This window comes from Haemaphysalis longicornis, unplaced genomic scaffold (assembly GCF_048455015.1).
Source record: "Haemaphysalis longicornis isolate Haplotype H1 unplaced genomic scaffold, Haemaphysalis longicornis Haplotype H1 scaffold_2, whole genome shotgun sequence".
NCBI classification, from domain to species: domain Eukaryota; kingdom Metazoa; phylum Arthropoda; class Arachnida; order Ixodida; family Ixodidae; genus Haemaphysalis; species Haemaphysalis longicornis.
In genome coordinates, this window is record NW_027526295.1 from 241885364 (window position 1) to 241909584 (window position 24221).

The window sequence follows — 24221 nt, forward strand, 5'->3', positions numbered from 1 at the left end:
TATTAGATGACCAATAACGCGCACTGATATATCTAAGCACCGTGTGTGTACATTACACGCCCACAAGTACCAATCATCACCTGTCTAACCGAGGTCTCACGCCCAGATATAACCAGGTACGCGTGTGAAATTGAAGGCTCTCTATTTTTTCCAGTGCCTCTATACAAGCGTGCCGAAGCGCAGGAACAGTTGGAAATTACGTGCGAAGGTGTCAAACAGCGTAAATGTTGCTGATCAGACGGTGCTTGCCTAAATAGCAACTAAATAGTGCCTCTGGGGTACCATTTCCATAATACACAAGCTGCCTTCATGCATTCGTTGTTCCGTAGCTGTTCCACAATAAGTTCAAAACATTTACTCATTTTGTGTGGTTGTTCAGTCTTGAATAATCCAACTGCTAAAGTCATGTCTTGTTAAAGCACGACCTCTGAAAACATTGTTGGCGTCCTGTGAGTTTATTGTAGGTGCCTTCTCTTTGGTTTAAGTAATGACTTCAGTGTCAACACGGCAGCGCGCAGCTGATCGTAACTGTGTGTTTTTATGAGAAAGCCAGAGTCATTGAATATGTTATGTTGCTGGAACCCTTTTTGTAAATAAGCATGCTGGTGTGCTGGATTTTAAGAGTACATACTTGTGCTCTAAATATCTGTGCAAAAGCCTTGCAAAACCTTCAATGATGCCATCCATTTCGATACAGGTCCCAGCTGTGTCAGCAGTGCAAGGAGCAGACCAGCAGGCAACACAAGAAGCTGCACCAGGCATGCAACCAGTTTCCAAGTCAGGATCATTGGATGGATCATCAGCAGCGCAAGACAAGGCAGGCATGCCGCCAAGCTGCCAAAAACACAAAAATTCTAGCAAGGGCCACCGTTGAAAAAGCAAAAGGGCTTGGGGAGAGGTTGATTGCAGCCTACGATATGTAAATAGTAAAAACAATCCTGTACATTCAGCTGCACAATAAAGAGAAAAACAAGTGGTGAGGAAAGTGCCTTGTAGTGCATGGAAGATGTTCTTTGAATCTTGCTTGTTAGGCACTCAAGATTCAAACTATTTTTCTCGGGTGCAAGAAAATTAGTTGTTCAAAACCATCCATTGTATGCATAAATGTGACTTATAGCAGTGGCTTCATGTGCGATAGCCTTGGCACAGCATGAAACCAACTTCATTTAACTACCATGAGCAGCCATTTGAAGACTTGTGTACGTGCTTATTGAACTGAAAGAATGAAGTGGAAGTATTCTGCGTGGTATTTTAGCCCACTGTGTTCCAAAGTGGTATTCACTTGAGGGACCCTGCTGAGGAGGACTGTGTGTGGTGCCAATGACTGTGAGAGAGCTGGCACGTCCTCACTGCCCATGTAAACCTCTATTGAAGCCAGGTTCTATTGTGCACCTTTCACAAACTTTTTTGTGACGCCGCCACCTCCTCCAGCAACATATTCATGAAGGTGTGACGTAGGGGATCAGCTTTCACCACGTGAATGTCAGTTAAAATTTACATTATACGTTGTGGCTGCAGTTTTTTGTTTATGCACCATTGATGTCTGCCCAAACAATGGATTGAAAAATGTTAAGCTGCCCTTTCCCATCTTGCACTGTCAGTATGGCTCAAAAGGTTCTGGTCAGTGGGGTAGAAGGCTGCCTCACCTACTTCTGGCTGTTATCAAGTTGCAGATTGTATCCACCCACGGCTGTTCACTGTGGCTGTATATTGTCATGCCGAGTGTACGCTGTTTTAAGACCCTTGTTTTGTTCGTTGATCAGATATTGTTGCCCTGCTTCTACTGTGCTGGCAGATGCTGATCGAAACACTTCTGCTCTAGGGTTTTTTTTTTTCTTTCTAGCTAAGCTTTTCTAGGGTTCCTTTCATGCAATCTTTTTACCGTAACCTAACGTCGCATTTGTTCACCACTTACAGTAACCATTTTGTTGATTCCTGCATAAAGCAGCCTGCGTACATCAGTATGCTGGTTGCGAAAATGGCAATGCTGGTAGGTAGCTACAAACTAAATCCTGGTACCAAAATGTTCACAGTGGCTCTTGGATGGGACAATAAATACATTGATGCGACATGCTTATGCCTTCACTCATTTTCACTGCATAGTTTGCATGTTTGCTGTTCACCAGCCTTCAAAATTTCAAAACAACTTCCTCAAGGTAAGCTTGCACTCTTGCTTTTGTTGTATTAAGCAATGCTGGCTCTTGGATGGGACAATAAATACATTGATGCGACATGCTTATGCCTTCACTCATTTTCGCTGCATAGTTTGCATGTTTGCTGTTTACCAGCCTTCAAAAGTTCAAAACAACTTCATCAAGGTAAGCTTGCACTCTTGCTTTCGATGTATTAAGCAATGCTGTGCTTTTTTTATTAGTGTTACAGAGTATGACTGTGGTGAGGGCTTTTTTATAAATGAGTGAAACGGAATTCTGCACTTTGCTGTTGGCACAATAAATTCACACAGTACTCGCTTAGTGCATTCGCCAACTTTTTCTCTGCTCAATATGCCTGTCTCCAGGCGCTGAGCCAGGGTTCCACTAACGCAAACAGTTGCTACAGCAACACCTGCCACTGGATGGGGAACACTGTGACCAATGTAGAATCACAGCGACTTCATTGAATAGCAAGCATGCATGCCGGTGATCGCCTCATATGGCTTCACCAGTACAGCCGGTGAAAGGCTTGTCTATAACACAGCTTTCGTACTCAGCCCTATCCTGCCCCGCCGGTGGGGGATTTCAATAAAACTACTGCGGAATTCTGAAGTCTTAGCCCTTAACTTTTGCCTCCGACATGTTTGGAACGAGTATGTTTCGGCAGTTTTCGGATGTAGCTGGTTGAAGTTGAAATCGCTGTTATAGACAAGCGATTTACCGACTGTACATAGCTATGTAAGCCATAGTTTATGGCCCAAAAGTACTGGTAGGCCCCAGGCAATCATTTGGCCACGTTCTGTGGCAATAGGTAAATCCATTCTACCGTTGCAGAGGTACGTTTTCTTCCCCTGTCTGATACTGCACTGCATATACAGAGTATTCATTTAATTACATTGTTTTTACCTTCAGCTTCAAACACCCGATATGCGTCCATGGTTGCGGGCGGTCACAGCGATTGCGCGTGAGCCTTGGTTACACCGGTGAATACACGCAGCTGATTAGCAACGGAAAGGGACTGTGTCGGCTGTGTTGTGCTTGCGGGAACAGCCTAGCAGACGACGGTTGCACTGGCGGAATCGTCCTATGCAAGCGGCCTACCCTCACTTGTTTCGCCGCTTTCTCCCACGATAAGGTGCCGACCCACCCGCTGGTGGACGCTCCCGCAACATTAAAGAAAAATCACCGGCTGTGCACACATACTTACTGCTGATAAAAGATTTTTATTTGTCTTCGGCGCTACCGTGCTCGTGACGTTATAATCGCAAGCGTAGTCATGAACGTGGCTAGGATGGAACGCACTACCCGGCGCGGAGTGCTTCCCGTATCCATTCATTCCAGCCGTGCAGTATTTGCGCACTGCAGCCGCTGGAATCAAACGCCAACAGCAATTCTGCCCCGGAATGACCCACCGACGCTTTCGACGCCGAAACCGAAACTGACGGAGCGGAAAAGTACGAAGCCTAGTACATATAACAATCGTCAAGCCTCAAGTTAAGCCAAGTTCGAAAATCACGAGTCTACGTCACACAATCAGCTCCATGGGGGTTGAACGATTGCAGCGCCAGTGTCCCCTCTAGTTTCATTAGTATGAAACTCTATGTTCCCAGCCACTTCCTTCAAAACCCTGAACCATGGCGTCACCCTGCACTTACACAAGGGGCAATAAGTGACTCAGAAGTCATTTTGTCTCTCCAGGCTGACAAAGAAGTGCTCAGGAGCTGTCCAACGACTGGTCCCGCAACAAGAATCCACGGGAGGGGCAGGGGTACGCAGCTGCTCTTATGCAATCTCTGGCCAATTCCAAAATACCAAATCGAGAAGACCATAACCAAGCCTGTCGATGAAGACAATATTGATAGAGGTTTTCCAAGTTTTGGGGTCGCCTACACTACCCAGAAGTCCGACAACAAATCAACAATCAGCTCACAAATACAAAGGGACTTACCTTTGGACGATCTGAACCCCGTGTGAACTGGAAATGGCAACTTACCACAGAAAGTTCGATGGTGGTGCTGTTCTACAGCGTGTCTTGTGCCACTAAACCAAAATTCGTGCTGCTTTCTGGCTAGCTCACCCACTTTTCACTTGTTTGGGTGCTCTGAGATTTATACTCACCAATACCAAGTACTATACTATGAACGCCAGTGCATTTCATGTTAGCACCAATGCTTGAAGCGGTGTTTTAAATACGAGTGTAACATCATCCAGCAGCTTACTTTACGGTGCACTGCAACACGCCTTCAACCTTTGCCTATTAAAGCTTTCGTAATGAAGTGTGATGAAGCTGTGGTTAGACCAGCAGAGTAAATATGTATGTCTTAAAGGAGCCATGAAGACAAAATACAAGTTTGTTTTATTCGAAAGATTTCGTGTTTTTATAGTGTCCCCAGCGCTTGACCGGATGCAAACGATGCTTTATTCACTGAGAAATTATTCAATTGAAGTTAAAAATTTTGATTTTCCCACTAAATCGTGTTTTCGTGGTCTGCAATGACATCACAGGAACCGACTGCTCTTCAGCCAATTGGGAATCCTGGTTTACCGTTAGTGAACCTAGATCGTGCCACCATACCGTGGCAGCCGTTTACTGCCTGTGTTTTTTTTTTTTTGGTCGCATTTAAACCTGGCTTGTTTTTGTTGGTGGAGAAAATAATCATTTCATGAAACATAGTGCTCGCTTGACAAATATGGTCACGTAAGACAATGGGGCTCTTCGATTTACCGTCTCGGTCTCACCGCGGACTCCCCGAGAAGCAGTCCGGCATTCAATTCTCCCACGTATCCCTATGCTTTCGGGGAATCCTCGGACTACCCGCGGACTATCCGCGGTGAGTTCGAGATGGTAAATCGAAGAGCCCCACTATCGCTTGCATCCCTCGGCCAGTGTCGTCTGAGATACCCCAAAGCTCCGCAGTGCTGTGCATCTAAACCAAGCATACGCCCGCACTATCAACAGCAATACGCATCGGTACTTCTATGTCTACGTGTGCTTTCGTAACTTCCAATGCGTGTCCCATCATTCTTACTGATACAAAAAGAATGCGCCCTAAATTTAAGCGCAAATAGCTCGTTCGGCAAGCTTATAAGCTCTGCCTAATTTGCATTTGCTTTTGCCGGCCTCTGCCAATCGCAGAGCTGGCTGGTATGACATCATAGGTTCTGTTGCAGGAAATGAGCGAGTGGGTCGCATGGCCATTCCCTTTTTCCCTAATCATATAGCTTATTTGAGCGAAGTTGACATCAAAAGTAGTGTCAGTATGATTCTAACGAGGCAATCTTTTGAATGAACCAAACTTGTGTTTCGTCTTCATGGCTCTTTAAAGTAATATTCAATTGTAATTGTAACAAGGGTGGCCCTACATGTTTGTTGGTTAGGGCTAAGTCATCAAGGCACTTTTTTTTTTTTTCTGGTCCTGTTTTAAACTAATTTAGCTCTCAAGGGCTGGCTAGCCTACCTTGTTCCAAAGAGTCCTGTGATTCAGAAAAGCTTACAACTTATCAGGGCAGTTGCTAGGAAAAATCGCATTGTCAGGAGAAACAGTAGGTTTTTTGAAGAAAAAATTGGTCTATGGTTCTCGCTAGGGAGAGCGCAAAAGCTGTTTTTTTTTTTTTTTTTTTTTTTTTTTTCCCCCGAGCGTGCTTGGTGGCCGCTTGAAGTGTTTGCTGAATATTTGATCTGTCACTTAGGCTCATACAGGAAGGGCTGCTTGTTGTGATGAAATAACTGGCTGCCTGCACAGGCACGTCCCAAGCTTTGCAGCGACACAAAAGAGGAAGCGCCAAGATGACGCAAGTTTCTGGCAAAACGCGGTGCGTGGAAGCAACTTGTACCTTCCCATTACTATGCTTTACATAAACATTTCCCCTTCAACACCCACACTTCAACTGCACATGTTTATTATGGGCAGTATCCCACTCCAGGAGGGGTGACCTGGGTTTGAGGAAATTCAAAAGCAGACTGCATATGTGAGCTGTTAGACGGCTGAACAATCAGAGGAAGCCTAAAAATATTTACATCTTCAGATCCCTAATAACTCACAATGAGCCAACTTGCTCAGTTACAGGCCTTCCTGTGTTTTTCCTTTCCTAGCATGAAAGCTTGTGGTTAACCCTAATCTTGTCACCCCCTCTCCCTTACTTCTGTTCTTAAGGGGTCATGCAGACAAAATACAAGTTCGCCGCGGTGGCACAGTGGCTAAGGCGCTGCGCTGCTGAACACGAGGTCGCGGGTTTGATTCTTGGCCGCGGCGGCCGCTTTTCTGATGGAGGCGAAAAGCAAAAACGCCCGTGTGTGCGAGATTTCGGCGCACTTTATTAAAGATCCCCAGGTGGTCAAAATTAATCCGGAGCCCTCCACTACGGCGTGCCTCATCGCCTGTGTTGTGTCGGCGTGTTAAACCCCACAAATCAATCAAATCAAAATACAAGATTGTTTTGTTCAAAAGATTTGGTGCTTTAAAGTGACCCCAGCACTTGACTGGCAGCAAACGATGCTTTGTTCACTGAGCAATTAATGAATGCAGGTTAAAATTTTGATTCTCCCACCAAATCATATGTTGTAATTACCAAATCGTGTTTTGCGACGTCTGCAATGACATAACAAGGACAGGTCTTTAAGCGAACGTTAGTGCGCTGTTTACTCTGCGGCGGATTACGGACCGCCTTTACGGTTAGTCCTCCTAGATGATACCACCATACTGCACAGGATGCTGTCTCCCTTTGCTTTATTTCTGACCACATTTGCACTCGACTTGTTTTTGCACCCGGCTTGCTTTTGCTACGGTAGGTAGTAATCGTTTCATAATACATGGGGTATGCTCGACAAACAGGGTCACATAAGACAAAGTCGTTTATGCCAATCGGCCTGTGTTGTGCGATACAACCCCTAACCACCATACTGCTGTGCAGCTATAACAAGAGTAAAACACGCAGTATCAACAACAATACGCACTGTTACTTTTATGTTTACGTGTACTTTCGTGACTTCCATTGTTTACCCTACCATTTTTACTGCTATAATACAATTATGCATTACATTTAAGCGAAAATAGCTCTTTCTGCAAGCTTATAAGCCCTGCCTCACTTGCGTTTACTTTTGCCGGCCTCAGCCAATCACACAGCTGTGCATGTTACGTCACAGGTTCCGTTGCGGAAAGTACACTAGTGAGTCACATGACTTTTCCCTTTTTTCATAATTCTATAGCTTATCTGAGCGAAGTTTACGTTAGAAGTTGCGTCAGTATGATTCTAACGAGGCAACCTTTCGAATGAACCAAACATGTTTTGTCTGCATGACCCCTTTAATAAGGAGCGGTCGCAATTGCCCCAATCTTGCATCCAACTTTGTTGTGTGTATTAACTACAAATTTCACAACAGCAAAAGCTCCTCTTTTCTTTTCGCAAAGCAGGGCACTGGATAATGACTACATACCATGACTGGTGTTAAGTGACAGTTGCTTCCCCCAAACAGTTTTTCAGTTGAAAAACATACAGGCTTGAAACATGGAGCACGTATAGTAGCTACTGTAGGATGTTTTCCTAGCCTCAGGTAAAGTGGTGGTACGTTACTTAGGGATTTTACATCGGCCATAATACAGCGGTGTCAACCAATAAGGACGTAGACAATATTCAACCGCTACAGAAAGTAAAATCATGTGCTAGCTCTGCTATATAAAAAAAGGCTGGCTAAGAGATAATGTAATGGAGTGAGCAGTGATTTAGAATTCACCATCACAGAATAATCCTTAGACAAATGAAGTGTTGCAAAGTTTCAAGTTGCTTACGCAGGGAAACTGCAGCACACAATTGAGGATACTTTGGCTGTGGGGAGCACAGGTGGAGTTTCTGCTGCACTGCCAATACCCAAATTCATCGCATCAGCAACTAATGCATGTGAACGATGCTGCCGCATTGAATTCTGGGATTGAGCAACTCCACACGTGCACTGCTGCCAAAGGTACCAAAAGTGTAGCATTGCAACACAGTGTTCTGAGAAATGGCAGTGTTCGGCATTCCCCAGTACTTTTGGTCAGTGCAACCTTCATGAACCAGGACCCTTAAGAACGTGGTGTATTGGGTGAAATCGTTTAAAAAGAATTAAAACAAAACCACAGACATAATAAAAGCATGTTTCAAAATGGATTACTTTGCACAATGAAAGCTTTTTTTCTCTCTCTCTCTCTCATTTTTTTTTCATTTCAATTTCAACGCAGCTTGCTCCAACACATTGAAGAACCGTTGCCTCTAAAAACAGCATTTACCTGTAGAAGCACTGTCTACATACCAATGTCAGCGCTAGCCAGATAAAAAACTTGCAGCCTGAAATGGTTCAGGAGCTATTCCACTTTTACCAGGGAGCACTGAACCACAGACGCCAATGGGTGTGAAAAATGAACATGTAATTCAAGTTGACACCTGGGGTACACCAGACGAACACGTCTCCAGACTGGCATTTCCTTGAATTTGCAGTGTTTTCCCTTTCAACACCCCTGGTTGGTAACCTCCCCGAGATGTCGACGGCGTTCGGCAATTCCTCCCCGCCTAGTGCAGTCAGCGGGGCTGCAAGAGAGGACTAGAGGTGCTCAAAGGCACAAATGTATTTGCCTTCCGTAAAAATACAGTCACTAGGACACCAACAGAATACCGGGGGGCAGGAGGGGGAGCGACTGCCGCCACTGCAAACCAGGCACGGCGGCAGAACGGGGCGGGGGGAACAAGGGGAAAAGAATGAAGTGGTGAGGGGTGTAAAATGAAACTATAGCTTACAGTGAAACAGTAGCACGAAATATTTAACACTTTGTACAGCCTCCCCGTCAAGGGAGGGTCGAACAGGGTGAGGAGAAAGAGGGGTCCCAACAGCAGCGGTCGGGGACGGGAGAGGGAGGGGCTGCAAATGGGGGATGCTGCAGGAGGGCCCTGCCTCCTTATAAAACACTCGATGGTGCACTCCCTTCGGGTCGTCGTTGGAGAGAGAAACTTGCCAAGCACGCTGGGAAGGGGGAGAGGGTGAGCCTCACCCGCAATGTTCAACAGGTTGGAGGCGCAAGCGCAATGGCAGACACGATCTGAGAGATGCAGCGGCTGCGGGGTGAAGGGTGCGCTGCCGTCCTCACAGAAGACGACGTTGTCATGGCAGTGTCAGAGGGGGTGACGAGAGAGACAGAGAGAGAGAGAGAGAAAAGCACATGTCTAAAACCGTGGTACGGGGCCGGGAACGAACAAGGGGTCCAGTCACGTTGTCGCACTATGTACACAGGGGTGGGTTCACTTTGCCACACGCGAGCGGTACACGCACGCGAGCACATACACACGCACACACGCACTAGATTCACGCACGAGCAGGCAAGCCGAGAGAGGGTCGGACACAGCGGGGTCGGTGGGGGAACGAGGTGGGGGGCCGTCTTGCGCACCAACGGTCCAGTTCGGGCCCCACGCGCGTCGGTTATTTACACACATTCGGGGGTGGTCGTTGCTCCGCCCCGGCAGGTACTGTGGGGAAGCCTCACTTGGGCACAAACGGGTGCAGGTTTGATGAGGCCGCCACGGCGCACGCAGCCGCCTGCTGGCTCACTATCAAGGCTGCACGGCAAGAGGGGGGCGGGGGGGAGGAAAAAGAGGCCACGCATTACTACTCAGCCGTAAAGGCTCTCAGGGAACAACAATGAAGCCTGTTGAACCGTTGTGATGTGCTTTATGAAGTAAATCAACTTTAAAATGTTTTCAAATGCAATGCATTTCCGTTCAGCCTGTTTATATCCCCTCTCGCTCGGTCACTTGGTTTGTTTTCACGGGTGGTATCATACAGACTATCACACAGGTGCACGACCGATGCACGACCCCCCTCTTATAATTGCAAAATGCCTGGCATTACGACCATAACGACTACAATTCGATTTCCCCTCAATCACTTTTGTTGTTACAGTAATTTACAGAAACCGGGTTGTGCAACCAGCACGTGCGACTAATCTTGCTCCCACTGCATGTGTAGCCTCCCCTTTTCATTACCAGGATGAAAAGAACAGGACCGAAACAAATATAGTTTTAAATAATCTTATTTATTACCCCGATGTGTTATACCCATTTTGGTTGTTATACAAGACAGTATTATGTTCCTAACATATTTAATTCTTTGCCTACTAATCTATACTCACTCTCATCAAAACATGCACTCAAACTGTATCTCAGAACCAATCATTCTTCCATGTAGTAGTTTTAGACCAGTTCTTTTTTGTTTTGCATTGGGTTAGGTTTGTGTACATCCTTGTTATTGCACTAGTATGTATTTTTTGAAGTGTGCCTGTTATATGGCTTGCTTTGGTCTAATTTTGTTCTGTAGCCAGCTTTGTTTTGTAGCTTGTTTTCGTAAAACTTGCTAACCATATTTTTATCTTTATTACTTGTCGCTGACTGCCTTGTACAGCCCGACAAGCCTTCATGGCTTGGGTTGACCGGATATTGTAATGTGCATTTCTTTTCATGAAATAAAGGCTTATTATTATTATTATTATTATTATTATTATTATTATCTGGGGCCATGACATGGGTCCAGTTGTAAGTTGCATTCCTGCAAGTTTCTAACAAAAACATTGTTCCTACAATGCCTCATTATCGTGCACTAAGCAGCTGAGCACACGAAATGCTGTATATATCTAGTGTCCAACCGACATCAAAGCTCGGAGGAATGGTGTACTGCATAAATCTGAAAAACCAACCGTGCTGCCTGCAGGGCAAGAAAGAAGTTTGCCAAAATACGTTTGAGGGTGAGCTGTCGCACTGCCCATCAGCTCCCCAGAAAGCAGCGTGTAATGAATCGTACCAGTCAAGGAAGGAACAAGCTACTGTATTTATTCGATTATAAGGCAAGGGTGCAGTTGTCTAGGTAGTAAAATATATATATATATATATATATATATATATATATATATATATTAATTATATATACACACAGACTGAGCTTCGGGCGGGGTATGGCTTTGAGACTACGAATCTTGGAAAAAAGCATCGCCTTATATTCGAATAAATACGGTAGTTTCTTCATTTTCAGCATGCACGCTACACTATGTTTAGACACTGCAACAGCCACAGTGCATGCCAGACATAGTGTCTGGATCACGCAGGGTCTGGTAAAATAGGGAAGAAAATCCAGACTTGAAGCCCAACACACACGGCCCAAGGCTTGAACAAGTGCTCACACGCTTTGCAAAGGTCATTTGTGTGAAGACTAGCGAAAGGCAAAATCCCACCGCTTCACAGCACCTTCTGAGCAGCAGCCCACTTTCACATTGCACCATTACGGCGTGTTCATTCACATCAACTCCCAAGCTTGCCACAAATTACGAGTGCAGAGCCAACAGATCCAGCACAACAAACGTTGCTAAGGGAGGTTGCCAACAGGAGGAAAGGCAGCATGAACCTACCTTAATGAATGAGCGAAAAATTGGGGTAGCAAGAACCGCTGTGCCTAAAGCAAGGATGTTTAGAAGGAACCTGCCCTATGAGCAGACAAAGCATTTTAAGAAAAAAATCCGCCAACAATAACGATACTCTTTAATATTTGGGTGTTTTGATCTTGCAATATACTGAGGCAAAGAATTTGTCAGAGAGGCGTGCATGCACGTACTGTTATTTTTTGTATCATTATTTTTTTATACAAAATTTCAGGCTATTTTTTGTATCATAACTAAGAGAACGCTGTGAGTAGCATGACTGGCATGGACAACATGTTGTGCGGCACACTGCAAACTGGGTGGGATGTGGTGCGAGTTCCTCACCAATTGGGATTATTGCGCAGGGGTGGGCGAGGTGATGTGTGGGCGAGTTTCTAAGCGGCCGCCGCAAACAGACCTCCACTTGTGCATTGTGCACCGCTGCGTTTTCTCGTTCATTACTCTCCTTTTCTGCTTCCCACCTTGTCTTCTCATGGCTGTCTCCGCCATCCATTTTCAGCTGCGTTCTGCATTCTCTCTCGCTCATCATCCTCTCAGTTACATTACTGCCAACACCGAATAACCGACAGGGTGCTTTTGTCTACACACACCATCTAACCTCCACTCGCAACTGCCGAATGCAGGCAGAGCAAAGTGAACAGGACAAGCAGGATAGGAGGAGCCTGCGTGTCAGCGAACAGCAGCCATGTGGCTGTGTCAAGGGCAGAGAAGGGAAGTCCTATTTACCATCACACGGTAGGGTCTCTGTGGTGGCGCCTGCTTCCATGGGCTCGGGGGCACTACAAACCAAGGGCGCCATGGGATTAGGGGCCAAGACGGCGCACGCCGCGTATACTGCCAGATCAGTCGGCTCTGCGTCTCGCAATTTCCTTGCTCTACCACGCTCGCACTAGCGGTGGCTTGCACGAGCGCACGTGGCCGGTCTTACGTAAGCACCAATGAATTGTGCACATCATGTCTAACACACATGCACACTACAATTTGTCCTGAACTGCATGCAGTACTGCCTGTGCAATTGTTAGCTTTGATTTTCAAATGAGAGGGATCGAATGTTAACGGCGTAAATGGAAGCAAAGGCCAGTTGCCCAATTTTGTTTGGGCAAGTGTGCCACGGAGCATGACTAACTGTGATGGTAATTGGAGGCTACACAGCCGCAAGTAGCATTTCTCTTAAAAACACAGCACTCAAAATATCTGTCATCTCTGCAGGCAGAAGCATTGTCTTAAGACGAGAATTAGATTTGAAAAAACAAAAATAGCAAACAAGTAAAGTTATACAGGCCATCAAAAAAACCAGGCATACAATTAACCGTTTTTTTCTAGGATAGACCTGCACAATATTTTCACAATTAATGTACTTTATTGTAATGATGTTAAAAACATGGTACTCATTTTGTGACAATACAAGTCCCAACTAACAAACCAGGGCACAATTTAATTAACTACACAAGTTGCAGGTGGTAACCAAATTTTTAATCCCCAACGGCAATTTCATTATAAGATATGTGTGCATGCTGCAACTGTGTGAGATGCTATGTAGTTGCCGGGCAAGTTCTCTACAGATTAAAGGGGCCCTAAACAGGGTTTCAAAGGTTGCGATTTTACGAGCGCAATCATTGGAGTACCATTCAAAGAACGTCCTGCCGCAAAAATGGTTTAAAAGCGTTCGGTATCAGCCGAGTTGTCGTTCATTAAAAAGGGCCCGCAACAAGGCCTGGCACATTTCCTCTTTCACCGCGCCTCCAAAGCACTGTGGAAGTGGCGACGTCACCGACCAGGCGCAAGACCACCCAGAAAAACAGGGTTGGTTCGAGATGCGCGCACCCATTGGCTCCGCTCAGCGATACGTCATGCTTCTTTTTTTTAGCAGACGACGACCAAGCTCCGCCTACTGCATCTGCTACGGCTCAGCGGGGTCGGTCAGTGGCCGGCCCGCATCGAACGGCTCCTCGCGCCAGCCATGCCCGCATCAGCACATCAGTTTTACAATAGCGGAAACGAGCGTTTGAAGGCCAGATGGGGGCTTCCAAACACAACATGCTCACTAACGACAATAACTGAAGATTGCCACCGACGACTAGCGGCTCGCTAGCATTTCGGCATGCGGTGCTGTCGCGGGGAACTGGTTTCACTGAGGTCTGAGAAAAGGCTTAGCATCGCCGCAGTTATCCAGGCACTGCTTTGCGAGGCCGCGACGACGACGATCCCCCGCACAATATTTCACTGCACTATCACCCTCTTTCACGTATTTGCAAACTGATTTTCAGCAATAGTCCCGCTCTGGCGGGCGGTGACAAGTTTTAGCTGCTGCGGTGTATGCCGTATCATGCATACACTGCACAGTGGGCTGCTTGTCGACTGTGCAGGCAGATGCTTGCCGCAGTCGCGCGTGTAGCAGGCGTTCGTGCGCGCAGAGACGCTCCGTGTTTTTCAGCGTTATTCATACCTCAGTGGTGCCACTGATGAACGGTGATTTGGAGCAATTTTTGTATCAGCAAATTATTAATTTTGGAGCAATTTGGAGCACCTAAATGCCCGTTTTGGAGCACCTTGGAGCAACTAAACATCAACTGCTAGATATGTCCAAAGCATCTCTCAACACTAAAAATTGACCAGTATCGACCAGTAATTGATGTGGCGGTCGCCATGGAAGGTGCTTCAAGGTGCTTTTCACACATGCGATCACAAATGGACGGCACAGCTGAAGAATAATGGTCTTCTTGTCCCTACTAGGGGAAGTCTTTTTTCAATGAGTCACTGAAAACGCTTCATAGTTGGCAGGCTCTAACATGCATGCTCTAACATGCCGGTAATTACGCGGCAGCGTCAGCGCGCCTGTGGCGTGCGCGACGCGTTTTCGCGAGCAGAAAACGTTCCATGAGGTTCATGCTTTAGAGAGACTGGCCGTTTTTTACGGCCCGCTTCACTTGCGGCCGTCCCCTCCGCGAGCCCAACAGGCGAAGCGGGAGCTTGCAGCCGAGCGCGTCACGCATGCCGCGAAACGGCGCTTGACTTGCTAGACGAAAACACTGTACCGGCGGTACAGTGACGGCACCAACCCAAACTCACCGCGGCAAACACGATGACGGGTGCTAGGGAGTTCAAGTTATCAACCCGAATTAGTTATACATGTCTAGAGACCACTGTAGTAGTGCTTATAACAGGCTGCACGCGATTTGCGCGACACAAATTCTGGCGCACTTTTGGCGCACTTGCTTGCAAAATCGTGTTTTTTATCAGGATGGCGCAGGATACCTCATTTGGCGCAAATTGGCGCATTTGGCGCAGGAGTGGGAGCACTGATACCTTGTAAACGACGCGCTGTATCTTCAAACTCAGCTAAGCTCGTGTAACTGATGGCGACAATCTACATTCTTCCGTGTCACCGGCGCAGGACGAACGCGCCGTGCCACCAGTGCATACGCCGTGCCGCCGGTGCAGGAGCGCCGCGCGCAACCGCGTTTTCCCCAGAGCCGGGAACGCTGATTGGCTACAGCACTTAACGGGACCCACCAATAGCGCAGCCGTACTGTTCAGAGCTTCGTGCGTCACAGGATGCGTCAGAAGCAGTCTGTCACACGTCAGAGTGCGGCAGTGTGGCGGCAAGGAAGCGGTAGGTGAGCAAGGAAAGAAAGTACGTTTGTTGCGTGTTTGTGTGGTCCCTGCTTTACGCAGAGGTGTAATATTTGGTATACAGTCTACGCCCGTTACAACGGACCCTCTTAAACCAGAAAAAAAAAACGTCCGTTGTAGCCAAAGTATGCAGTATCCGAAGGGGGAAAGGGGGGGGGGGGGGGGGGGGGGGGGGTATGAGCCCTAAAGTGGGTACTTTGAGAGATATTGCATATACATAGTACATACACTTCGTTCTTTCTACACGCCTGCAGCACCTCTGCACAGTGTTCACGCGAGGGCAAAGAATTGCGCAAACACCGTTTCCAAAGCTTAGCACCGGCACTGAGAAAAGGCCAAGCGCATGCCATCAAGCGTGTAAAGACGCATGATAAGCTGAGCAAATAAAGCAAGAATATAACTAGGCACAATTATTAACCAGCTATAAAACATCAGTCGCGGCCATCAAAATTAGCTAGGCTCTTTTCAATCCCTTCACAATGAGGCAGGTTTTCCCGAAACGGTTCGTCAAACAAATCGGATCGCTGCCTGACATTCCCCCAAGGGAGCTTCCACATTTTCAACGATTTTAGTCAGGTCATTGAAACAGCTGTTATGAAATAATCTGATGACGGACAGCTGTGAAATTGAAAGTTAGACCAGTTGGACTGCACATGGTTACCAGCAGATTGCACACAATGGGTGAGAACCAACCCCCCCCAACTTGAGACATTTCTTACCTTTTTCACCGAACAGAACGGGAACGATGCATGCGTGGGAATAATAATGACCGAACTCTACTGAACCCGAGTTATTTATTACTCCACTGAACCCAAGTTATTTATGACATTAAATAAAAAAAGAACTGATGAGGGCAGACTCGCCTCCAGGTGCACCATAGCGCTGTTTTCAATCTCACTGTAGTCGTGTTTATCGGCAGCGGCCTTGTTCTTGACGGTAGAGCGGACAGTCTGCTTAGACAGGCCTGTACTTCTGGCGATGTCGGCTGGTTTTTCCCCATGTTCGACCGCGTTAATTACGCTTAATTTATCCGACAGTGAAATCAGCTACCCTGCCGCTCATGCCACTGGTCACACAAAAAAAAAAAAAAAAAAAGCCACTGGCACTGGCTTGGCTTGGCTGCGCCAACGACCCGGCTGCCAGCAATGTTGCCAGACATACCAGTTTTCTTGCCAAACTAAACAAAGAAAAAGATATCGGGTGCCAGGCCTGCGGAAGTCCGCTATAAACATTCGGTCGAAACAATTTTCGCCTAAAATTTAGTCTGTTGTAGCCGATAGACTGCTCTATCCGGGTCCATTATGAGTGTAGTCGACTCCATTTAAAATGCAGGGGGACCAGACAAACCAACAGAAATGGTCTGTTGTGACCGAAAGTCCGTTGTTGCCGGATCCGCTGTAACGAGCATAGACTGTACATTGTCGTGAAGGGGTACTCTAGCAATTGCGCGATTGAAATGGCGACCTTCAGAAGCCTATTTAGGGCCCCTTTAACCTTAATCGACGTTGCGAGGAGTGCCACTAGTAGTCAGGCAACATATAACTTCGCTCGAATCAAAAAATTGCCTTTTCAGAAAAAGTAATGCTGAATTTTAATTTGACCTATAATCAAATAAGTCAAACAATTAGGAAAACCGAAGAGGGCTGCACCTCTTCTATTTTCTTAATTGTTTTCCCAGCTACTTCCTTATGCTCAACTTGTGATGCTTCAAGTCTAATTTTCATGATTGGCTCATGCCAGATAAATCAAGTGAGTATTGAACTAGCCTTGAGGTCTCGGAGCTCAAATTTGAAGTGTTTCAAATAACAAAATAATGTTATTCCACGATGATAAGACAAAATGATGAAGGGGAAATTAAACAGACACGGAAGCAAATGCTACAAGTGGTGTTACAAGTGGCTGAGTCAGGAGGTATAGTCTGCAACTTCTCGTTTCTCCAGACTTTACTTGCTAGAAATATTGCCTTCGCTAACCCTTTCTGGTCCGAAACTTTCACCCACTTTCCGGCCGTGCTGGTTTGAAACTATTTTGCCAGTTTCAGGCACCGCGAAGAGAAAAACAAACTGTGCAAAAAAAACTCACAGGATATTTATTTTTTCTCTTGCATTCTGCTTGCAACACCTTAACCAATATTTGAGCAGCATGTGAAAACGCTCACCAAAGCTGTCTCCTGGGTGCAGGCCAGTGTTTTTACTGCAGGTTTTTCAGAAAAACACAGTTTCCCTCCTGCCTACATTTGTTTTTCTATCGCTACAAACGGCACATCTGATGGAGGCACCCAATTCTCTACACAACTGAAGTCACCATCACTTTCGCTAAGTGCACCACTATAAAAACACAGGATGAGAAAGTGGCCAGCCACTTTCCCATCATGTGAAAACGCTCTGGGATCCAGAAGGCCCGTGCTGAACATTGTGCCGCACCTTTGTGCAAACAGGAGTAAACTTTAACAAATAAAGTTCACTTATGCCTCAAGAGATGGTCCATCATGTGTACAAAGAATGCGAGCGCATCGCAATTTAACTTTGGACACTCAAGCCGGGCAGAACCTGGCAACAGACCACTACGGCCGTGTTGCGGTTTCCCCGACAACGGACCAGAATGGGTTAAAAGCCAGCTGCACTCAAAAACTTTGCCTAGGCCAAGTTTACTTTGAACGTACATACGCAACTTGGAAATACCCGCAGCGGTGGCTCAGTGGCTAAGGCGTGCTGCTGAGCATGAAGTTGCAGGTTCGATTCCCGGCCGCGGCGGCAGATTTTCTGATGCAAATGAAAAGCAAAAACGCCCATGTGTACAAGATTTCGGTGCACGTTAATCCCCAGGTGGTCAAAATTAATTTGGAGCCCTCCACTACAGCGGTCCTCATCGCCTGCGTTGCATCGGATCATTAAACCCTACAATCAATCAATCAACCAACTTGGACATGACTAACAGCCCCGTGAAATGCGTTGTTAATTAGAAACGTTTAAAATAGCTCCGTCGCAGGCGAAGCTGCACCTGCTGGCAGATCGCACAAACAGCCATGAAAGGCAAGTGACACTGCGGCCAGCCCTGCGCTTTTTCTTACGGTCAGCCAGGAGAACCGATCGAGCTCCTCCGGGCGTGCGCCTCCTAGGACTGCGGTGAGAGGGAAGCATTGCGCGCAGGTTCACTCCGGCCGGCTGGCCACGTGCGGCCGCTCGTTCGCCGACTGGGCCGGCTGAAGCGTCACTTCAGCCTGGCCGTAATGGCCACGCTCTTCTCAATTTCAGTTTCAAAATCTCCGATTTTTTATGGCCATTTGCACTGCGGAAATGCGTATTTCAGCTGTCATATTTTGTGTCGCAGCATTTTTAGGCAGACTATCCGAAAATAATGTCTCCAAGAGGTTGAAGTTTTGAGTGCAGTTGGCCTTTAACTGCCCCTTTGCAGCGATTCACAGACGCTAAGGACATGTAGAGTTGGCAATCACTTCCTCATCCAGCAGCCGTAGCTTGGCAGTTGCGGTGAAAGACGAGGAAACGAGCTTAACAGCGCTTATGTGGTTTGTGCAAGCATATATACGAACCACTTGTAGAGCGCACCAAGTGTCAGTGCGGATCCATATCCGCTCACAGACACCAACGTCACTGTCTAAAACAATGTCAATTTTTATTTACTTTTAATGACTGTCGGCAAAGTCAACTGCGCTGTCATTCCATGCAATGACGGTCTTGTTGGTTTCCGGGTTAACTTAATACAAAATGGCACGTTTCATGCCATCTTGTTTCATTTTCATTTCACCGTCAACGTTCTGGGTCTCACTGGACTTGATGTTGCCAAAAAATTCAGCACTGCTATCAGTAAACCCACTCCATCAATTAGAATGGCCCCCTTCCGTGTTTTGGGCAGCTGAGTTGCGTGGGCAACCCTTCCACGAGTGTAGCCCACACTTGAATATAAAGGATGCATTAACGCGACTATGTATTTACACCGTTATGGCATACATTTTTAAATTCTTTTTGTCTACATGCTCCGCTACCTGCCAAATGGTACTGTTCAAACCCTGCAGCCTGGTATTCTGTAACCACTGCCTTTCTGGGGATAATAAAGCACCATTATTGTTACTGTTTCGTTCGTTCAAAACCTGGTGAATTGTTGTGATTGATTGTAATCAATGAGACAAAACTTGGCACCATTATCAGGCTGTTTTAGCAGACAAGCAGGGTAAGGTTTATTATGAGATACGCACATTAAGAAATGAGCCTTTGCAATTTTCCACGGCCTTATTTTTTATCACACAGCCATGCCAGCTGTGCTCCAGGCCACTCTTCAGTTAACAGGTCAGGCGTTCCTGTTTCCTCCTGCAGCACCCCACTGTTCTTGAGCGGCACCAAGGTACTGCTCCGCCTACCGGTAAGCCTCAGCAGCGAAGCGCCGGCAACGCGTCAACAAACACGGAATCCCCAGTGGCCCACACAGTGCAAGAAGGGGGAGCAGGTTTGCCCCGGGCAGCACGCACGTACCTCCGTAGGGGTCGTAGATGGGGTACCCGACGCCCACATGGGTGTGGTGGTGTGTGTGGAGGTGCCTCTGCGGTGGGGGCGAACGGGAGCCGTCGGTGGGAGCGTTGGGGGCCCCCACTAGGCTCCCAGGGGGTGGGGGGGCCACTCCCGGGGGAAGCCCGGGGGGCCCCTGCTGCCCCCCGAGGGGGCCACCACCGCCGCCCGGGCCACCCAGCACCCCCTTGGCGAGGTCAGGGCCTCCTCCCATGCCCATCATGCTGGGTGGAGGCGGCCCGGAGGACGGCGGGCGCCCCTCACTGCCCCCCCGCGAGGTGGGGGGCCCCTTCTCGGGAGGGCCCCCCTTGGGAGGGCGCTCCCCGCCCACGTGGGGCGACGGCGACGGCACCGCCCGCTCCTGCAGCTCATGGATCTTGTGGTTGCTGCAAGGCAAGCAGAGAGGGGTCCCGTCACTGGCTGCCACGGGGGAACGCAGAGAACGCTAGGGGAGTTTTCCGTCTTAAAAATCCACGGGTAGATCAAGTATGCTGACTGAAATACAGCCACACTTGCATGACGTCACCACGAGACACGTAACACTGACTTCATTACTTGTTATAATTTATTTCTTAAATTAAAAATGGCCACATATCCTTAAGAGCACACTCCAAGTGTTTCTGAACTATCCCTCACCCCCTTTCTGAACAATTAAAATTCTGTGCCCGTCACTCATAGCCTTTTATGCAGTACAACCTGCCACTTTCGGCCACAAGATTGTGCTTGCACGAAAGGCAAAACATTTCAATGAAACTGAAATTGAAACAAAGCCTACCACCTGGCCTGAGGCACACTACTCTATAATGTTTGCTAGCTGAGGTTTGTTTTGTGGCTTAGTGATGTCACAAAATATAGTGCAAGAAAGTGTATGGCACTGCGATACTCATTTTCATGCTTTCAGAATTTTCTGCCTTATTAAACAACTGTTAGTTGCAACAATGATGTATCTAGGTTGCCGGCACCGCAATCCACCAGTACAGACCAACTTGCTTCTACCATTTAGTATCCCTTTAACTCTTTTGTTACCATGCCTATTCAAATCGATCACCAGTGATCGATGCATTTAATAACTGATTTCCACATGTTGTAGTCGTTTCTCATGTGCCTAACACGTCCCAGTGGTTAGTCTAGGCACTACACTTTACAAATCCGTTAAAATTTTCCCCGGCCGGCGACACTGAGATTTCTAAAGGCATTTTTTTTTGGAAGTGAGGCGCGTGCATTGCAAAAGGGGGCGTGGCTGCTGCGCTTGACAAAAAAGAATGTCGCTCATGGTTATACCGCACTGCCATCAAATTTTCTTGATCGAAAGGCTCCGCAGCAAGTCAAATATCAAATTATGTCGTCAGCTTTGTAACCCGACAGCACAATTACCTGAAAATGACACCAGCTACTTACTAGTGAGCTTTGGTTCGGTGAATGGGTAGCTTTATTCTGCCAAAGCTTATTTCTGAAGGTCCCCCACATGTCTAACAAGTGCACCTACCATTTTCAGCCCTTTCCCAGCAGTATCAGTTTCGTTTTTGCAGTGCAAAATTCATATTTGGCGCTACTACGCAGTTACCCGAATTCAAGCCGATTTGCCACGGTGCCTTCGTCGCCTGCTACAGTTTCTCGAAAAAAGCATGCTGCTCGTGATCTCACTTCACCCACACCTTACTTCTGCGATAACAGCTCCAGCTGAAAGTCGAAAGATAACACCATATCATCGGATATCAGCCCAGACAAGGAGAGAGCTTTAAATCAACCTTGTACACTGCCAGCTGTTTGCCGGTCCAGTTTCGTTCCCGTATGAGACTATTTCCAGAGGTCTAGTGTTGCTTCTTAGTAGCAGTGCCTATTCGAACAGTCTTCAACAAGTTTGGTAGTGTTTGGTTACGAAAATGTTCAATGGCACTGCGTTGCAGAAGGCTGTTAGTACTGAACTCTTTTTTTTTTGCAGCAGCAGCAGCAGCAGCAGCAGCCACTCAGGAAAGCTTGATGGGCACGGTTCTAACGCATCACACCCCATTCCTGCAAACAGGGCTACATAGCGAGCTAGAAGATGATGCTAAACTGCAAGTGAAAGTTCTGACAGATAAGTGATGATAAACTGACAGTGAATGTCAAGAAACATCCACCTCTGAGTTTCGTTTTCAACTCCAAGCGGTTTCGTTGCATCTTGTGCTTGTCCCAAATCTAGCACTGGCTGTAAATGTCAAGTCTGCCATTGACAAGGTGTATTTACATCACGTGGGGTAAGATTGGTGCCTCAAATAATGTCAAACCACCAGATTTCTTCCAGAGAACCGTCCAAAATGGTGCATTTTGAAATAAAGGTCGGGCTTCACTGCATGACGTGGGCACCATGCGTGCTATATTTTTTCTTTTTACATCTGACAAATTATTCTCCACAACTCAATTTTCTTTTCTAGGACATGTTTTTGAAAAATTTGGCTACAAAATGTGCATTTAAAATTTTTTTCCGTATCGGCAGTTTGTTATGCACTGCTTTTCTATCAATTTTTCTGACGTTTAGACAAAAACTTAAATTTTGGTAATTTTTTTCATGACCACAATTTATGAGAACATTTTGAAATCTGCTGCCGTCGGAAACGGCATTGGATCATCTGCATTTTGTGCCACTGCTGCAGGTGCCTAATTGATATGTTTAGCACAAAGGAATGTTTTCTTAAACCCCTAAAAATTGGTCAATTTTAGCGGTAAAGAAAAAGTTAGGAATTCCTGACAATTCCAATAAAATGTCGTCCTTAAAAAACACAAATTGTGTGCAAGCACAATTAAGTATATACCTTGGGAATTCCTGACAATTCCAATAAAATGTCGTCCTTAAAAAACACAAATTGTGTGCAAGCACAATTAAGTATATACCTTGGTATATTTCGTGCTTTTCTTAAACTTAATCCGTAAATACCCACAGCCCCAGTTTACTATTGAGCTCATTGATTGAATGAGTAAAACACGACAACATTTATAACGGTGATGGCATCAAATGTAGTCTCCCATGCGCCATATAAAAGGTACTTCACTATGAAAGTAACTTGAAAGAGAAAGACTGCCGTTAGACGCAGTCATACAATTGGCAAGACAACTCAACAAGGTGCAAAATGACTACTTTTCATACGAGCTAATTTGCAGACTTTCTTTTTTTCCTCCAGAGCCTTACTGTCAGTCGCAAATTGCTGCAAACTGACATGAGAGAGCAGGTTTTCTTGCTGACAACCAGAGCCTTGCAAGTAAATAAGGAATGTGGACATTTGAATCGGGGTCTGATTAAAACGAAACTCCAATGCATGTTGCTACTGCTGTTGCAGCCGAACAACCCTTCTCCTTTGGGCTTCCAAACTGAGGGCCGAGAGCCCCAGATATGTGAGAGCACGGCACCTCAAAATTACAATGAAAACCAAGTGCTGAGGCTCAAATCCAATTCAATTTCAAGATTCTCATGTGCTTGACCCTTTCAACGGGATTCAGTGCAAGGGCTACCACAGCATACTAAGTAAACGGCTACCTAAGTGCTAACATTTCATTATGAACTTGCGTCATGCCGACTATGCAGTGATCAGAAATCACAGCATCATTAGGCGATTCGCTTTGTCTCAACCAAATTAGCTTGTCCTCAGATGGCGCAGCAAGCTTTCAATTTGGTTGCGTAAAGCTATAAAAAGCCCTTCTGCAGCTAAATTGTCCTGAATAAAGCCATACTATTAGCATTATGGTCAAATCTTCACCAAGATATGCAAAAGTTTCATTCGTGGCAGGGCGAGTCCCAATATCGCAGAATGCACAAATACAATTCTTCATCATTACCAGAATGTGCTGGTATGCTCATTGAAAAATGTAGGAATCTCGTGCATCTTGTTACCATGAAGTTAATGTGAAATGCTTTTTGCTGGCACTTCAGTAAATTCAGCCTTCGTGCAATTGCACACGAAATGTACATAGAACAGCAAAAGGGCATATTTTTCCAAGGCCATATCCCCCCCCCCCCGAATAAAGTAGGGCACAATCAAAAGTTCGAGTGAGACATTTGTAATAAACAAATCAAGAAAAATCATGCAGGAATGGTGCTTGCTACTTTTGTGACTGGTGTAGCACGACATCACGGGACCAACATAGGGGCCCTATCCATTACAACCTCCTTTGCTTTCTCTGCTATAACAAAGTACATGTGAGTGGAAGCCGACCAAAGTGAACGGCTCTATTAGAGCAGCAGTACAATGGCTGCAAGTCAACATAAATGATACTTGGTACGCATCCCTTGTCTCGAACGCTGCCATTTGAAACAAGGCATGTGACAACAGCCATGTACTTCGTAGGCTCTGTGACAAATTACTTGCAAGTTCAACAAGTGATTGGCAAAACAGTGCGACAAGCAACGAGACTGCAGGAATGGTGGAACATTGGATATAATCCCAATGAAGAAAGTGCGGACTAGTGAATCAAGAGATGCACGTGATCAATGA

The 24221-nt window shown here is 46.4% G+C and overlaps 1 protein-coding gene across 4 annotated transcripts in view; it reads right to left on the bottom strand.

Annotated features, from left to right (window-relative positions):
- Positions 1–8533: 8533 nt before the first annotated feature.
- LOC144170278 (uncharacterized) overlaps positions 8534–24221 on the bottom strand; it is a 36857-nt gene continuing 21169 nt past the window's right edge. For 3 of the 4 annotated variants that reach the window (XM_077699968.1, XM_077699969.1, XM_077699966.1), the window contains 2 exons: positions 19723–20141; positions 8534–9734 (listed from right to left, as the gene is read on the bottom strand). In XM_077699968.1, coding sequence (XP_077556094.1) covers positions 9658–9734; positions 19723–20141 — 496 coding nt within the window. In that variant the 3' untranslated portion in view covers positions 8534–9657. Of the gene's footprint in view, positions 9735–12328; positions 12382–19722; positions 20142–24221 lie in introns of all 4 variants that reach the window. The other variant, XM_077699967.1, reaches the window with a different exon arrangement.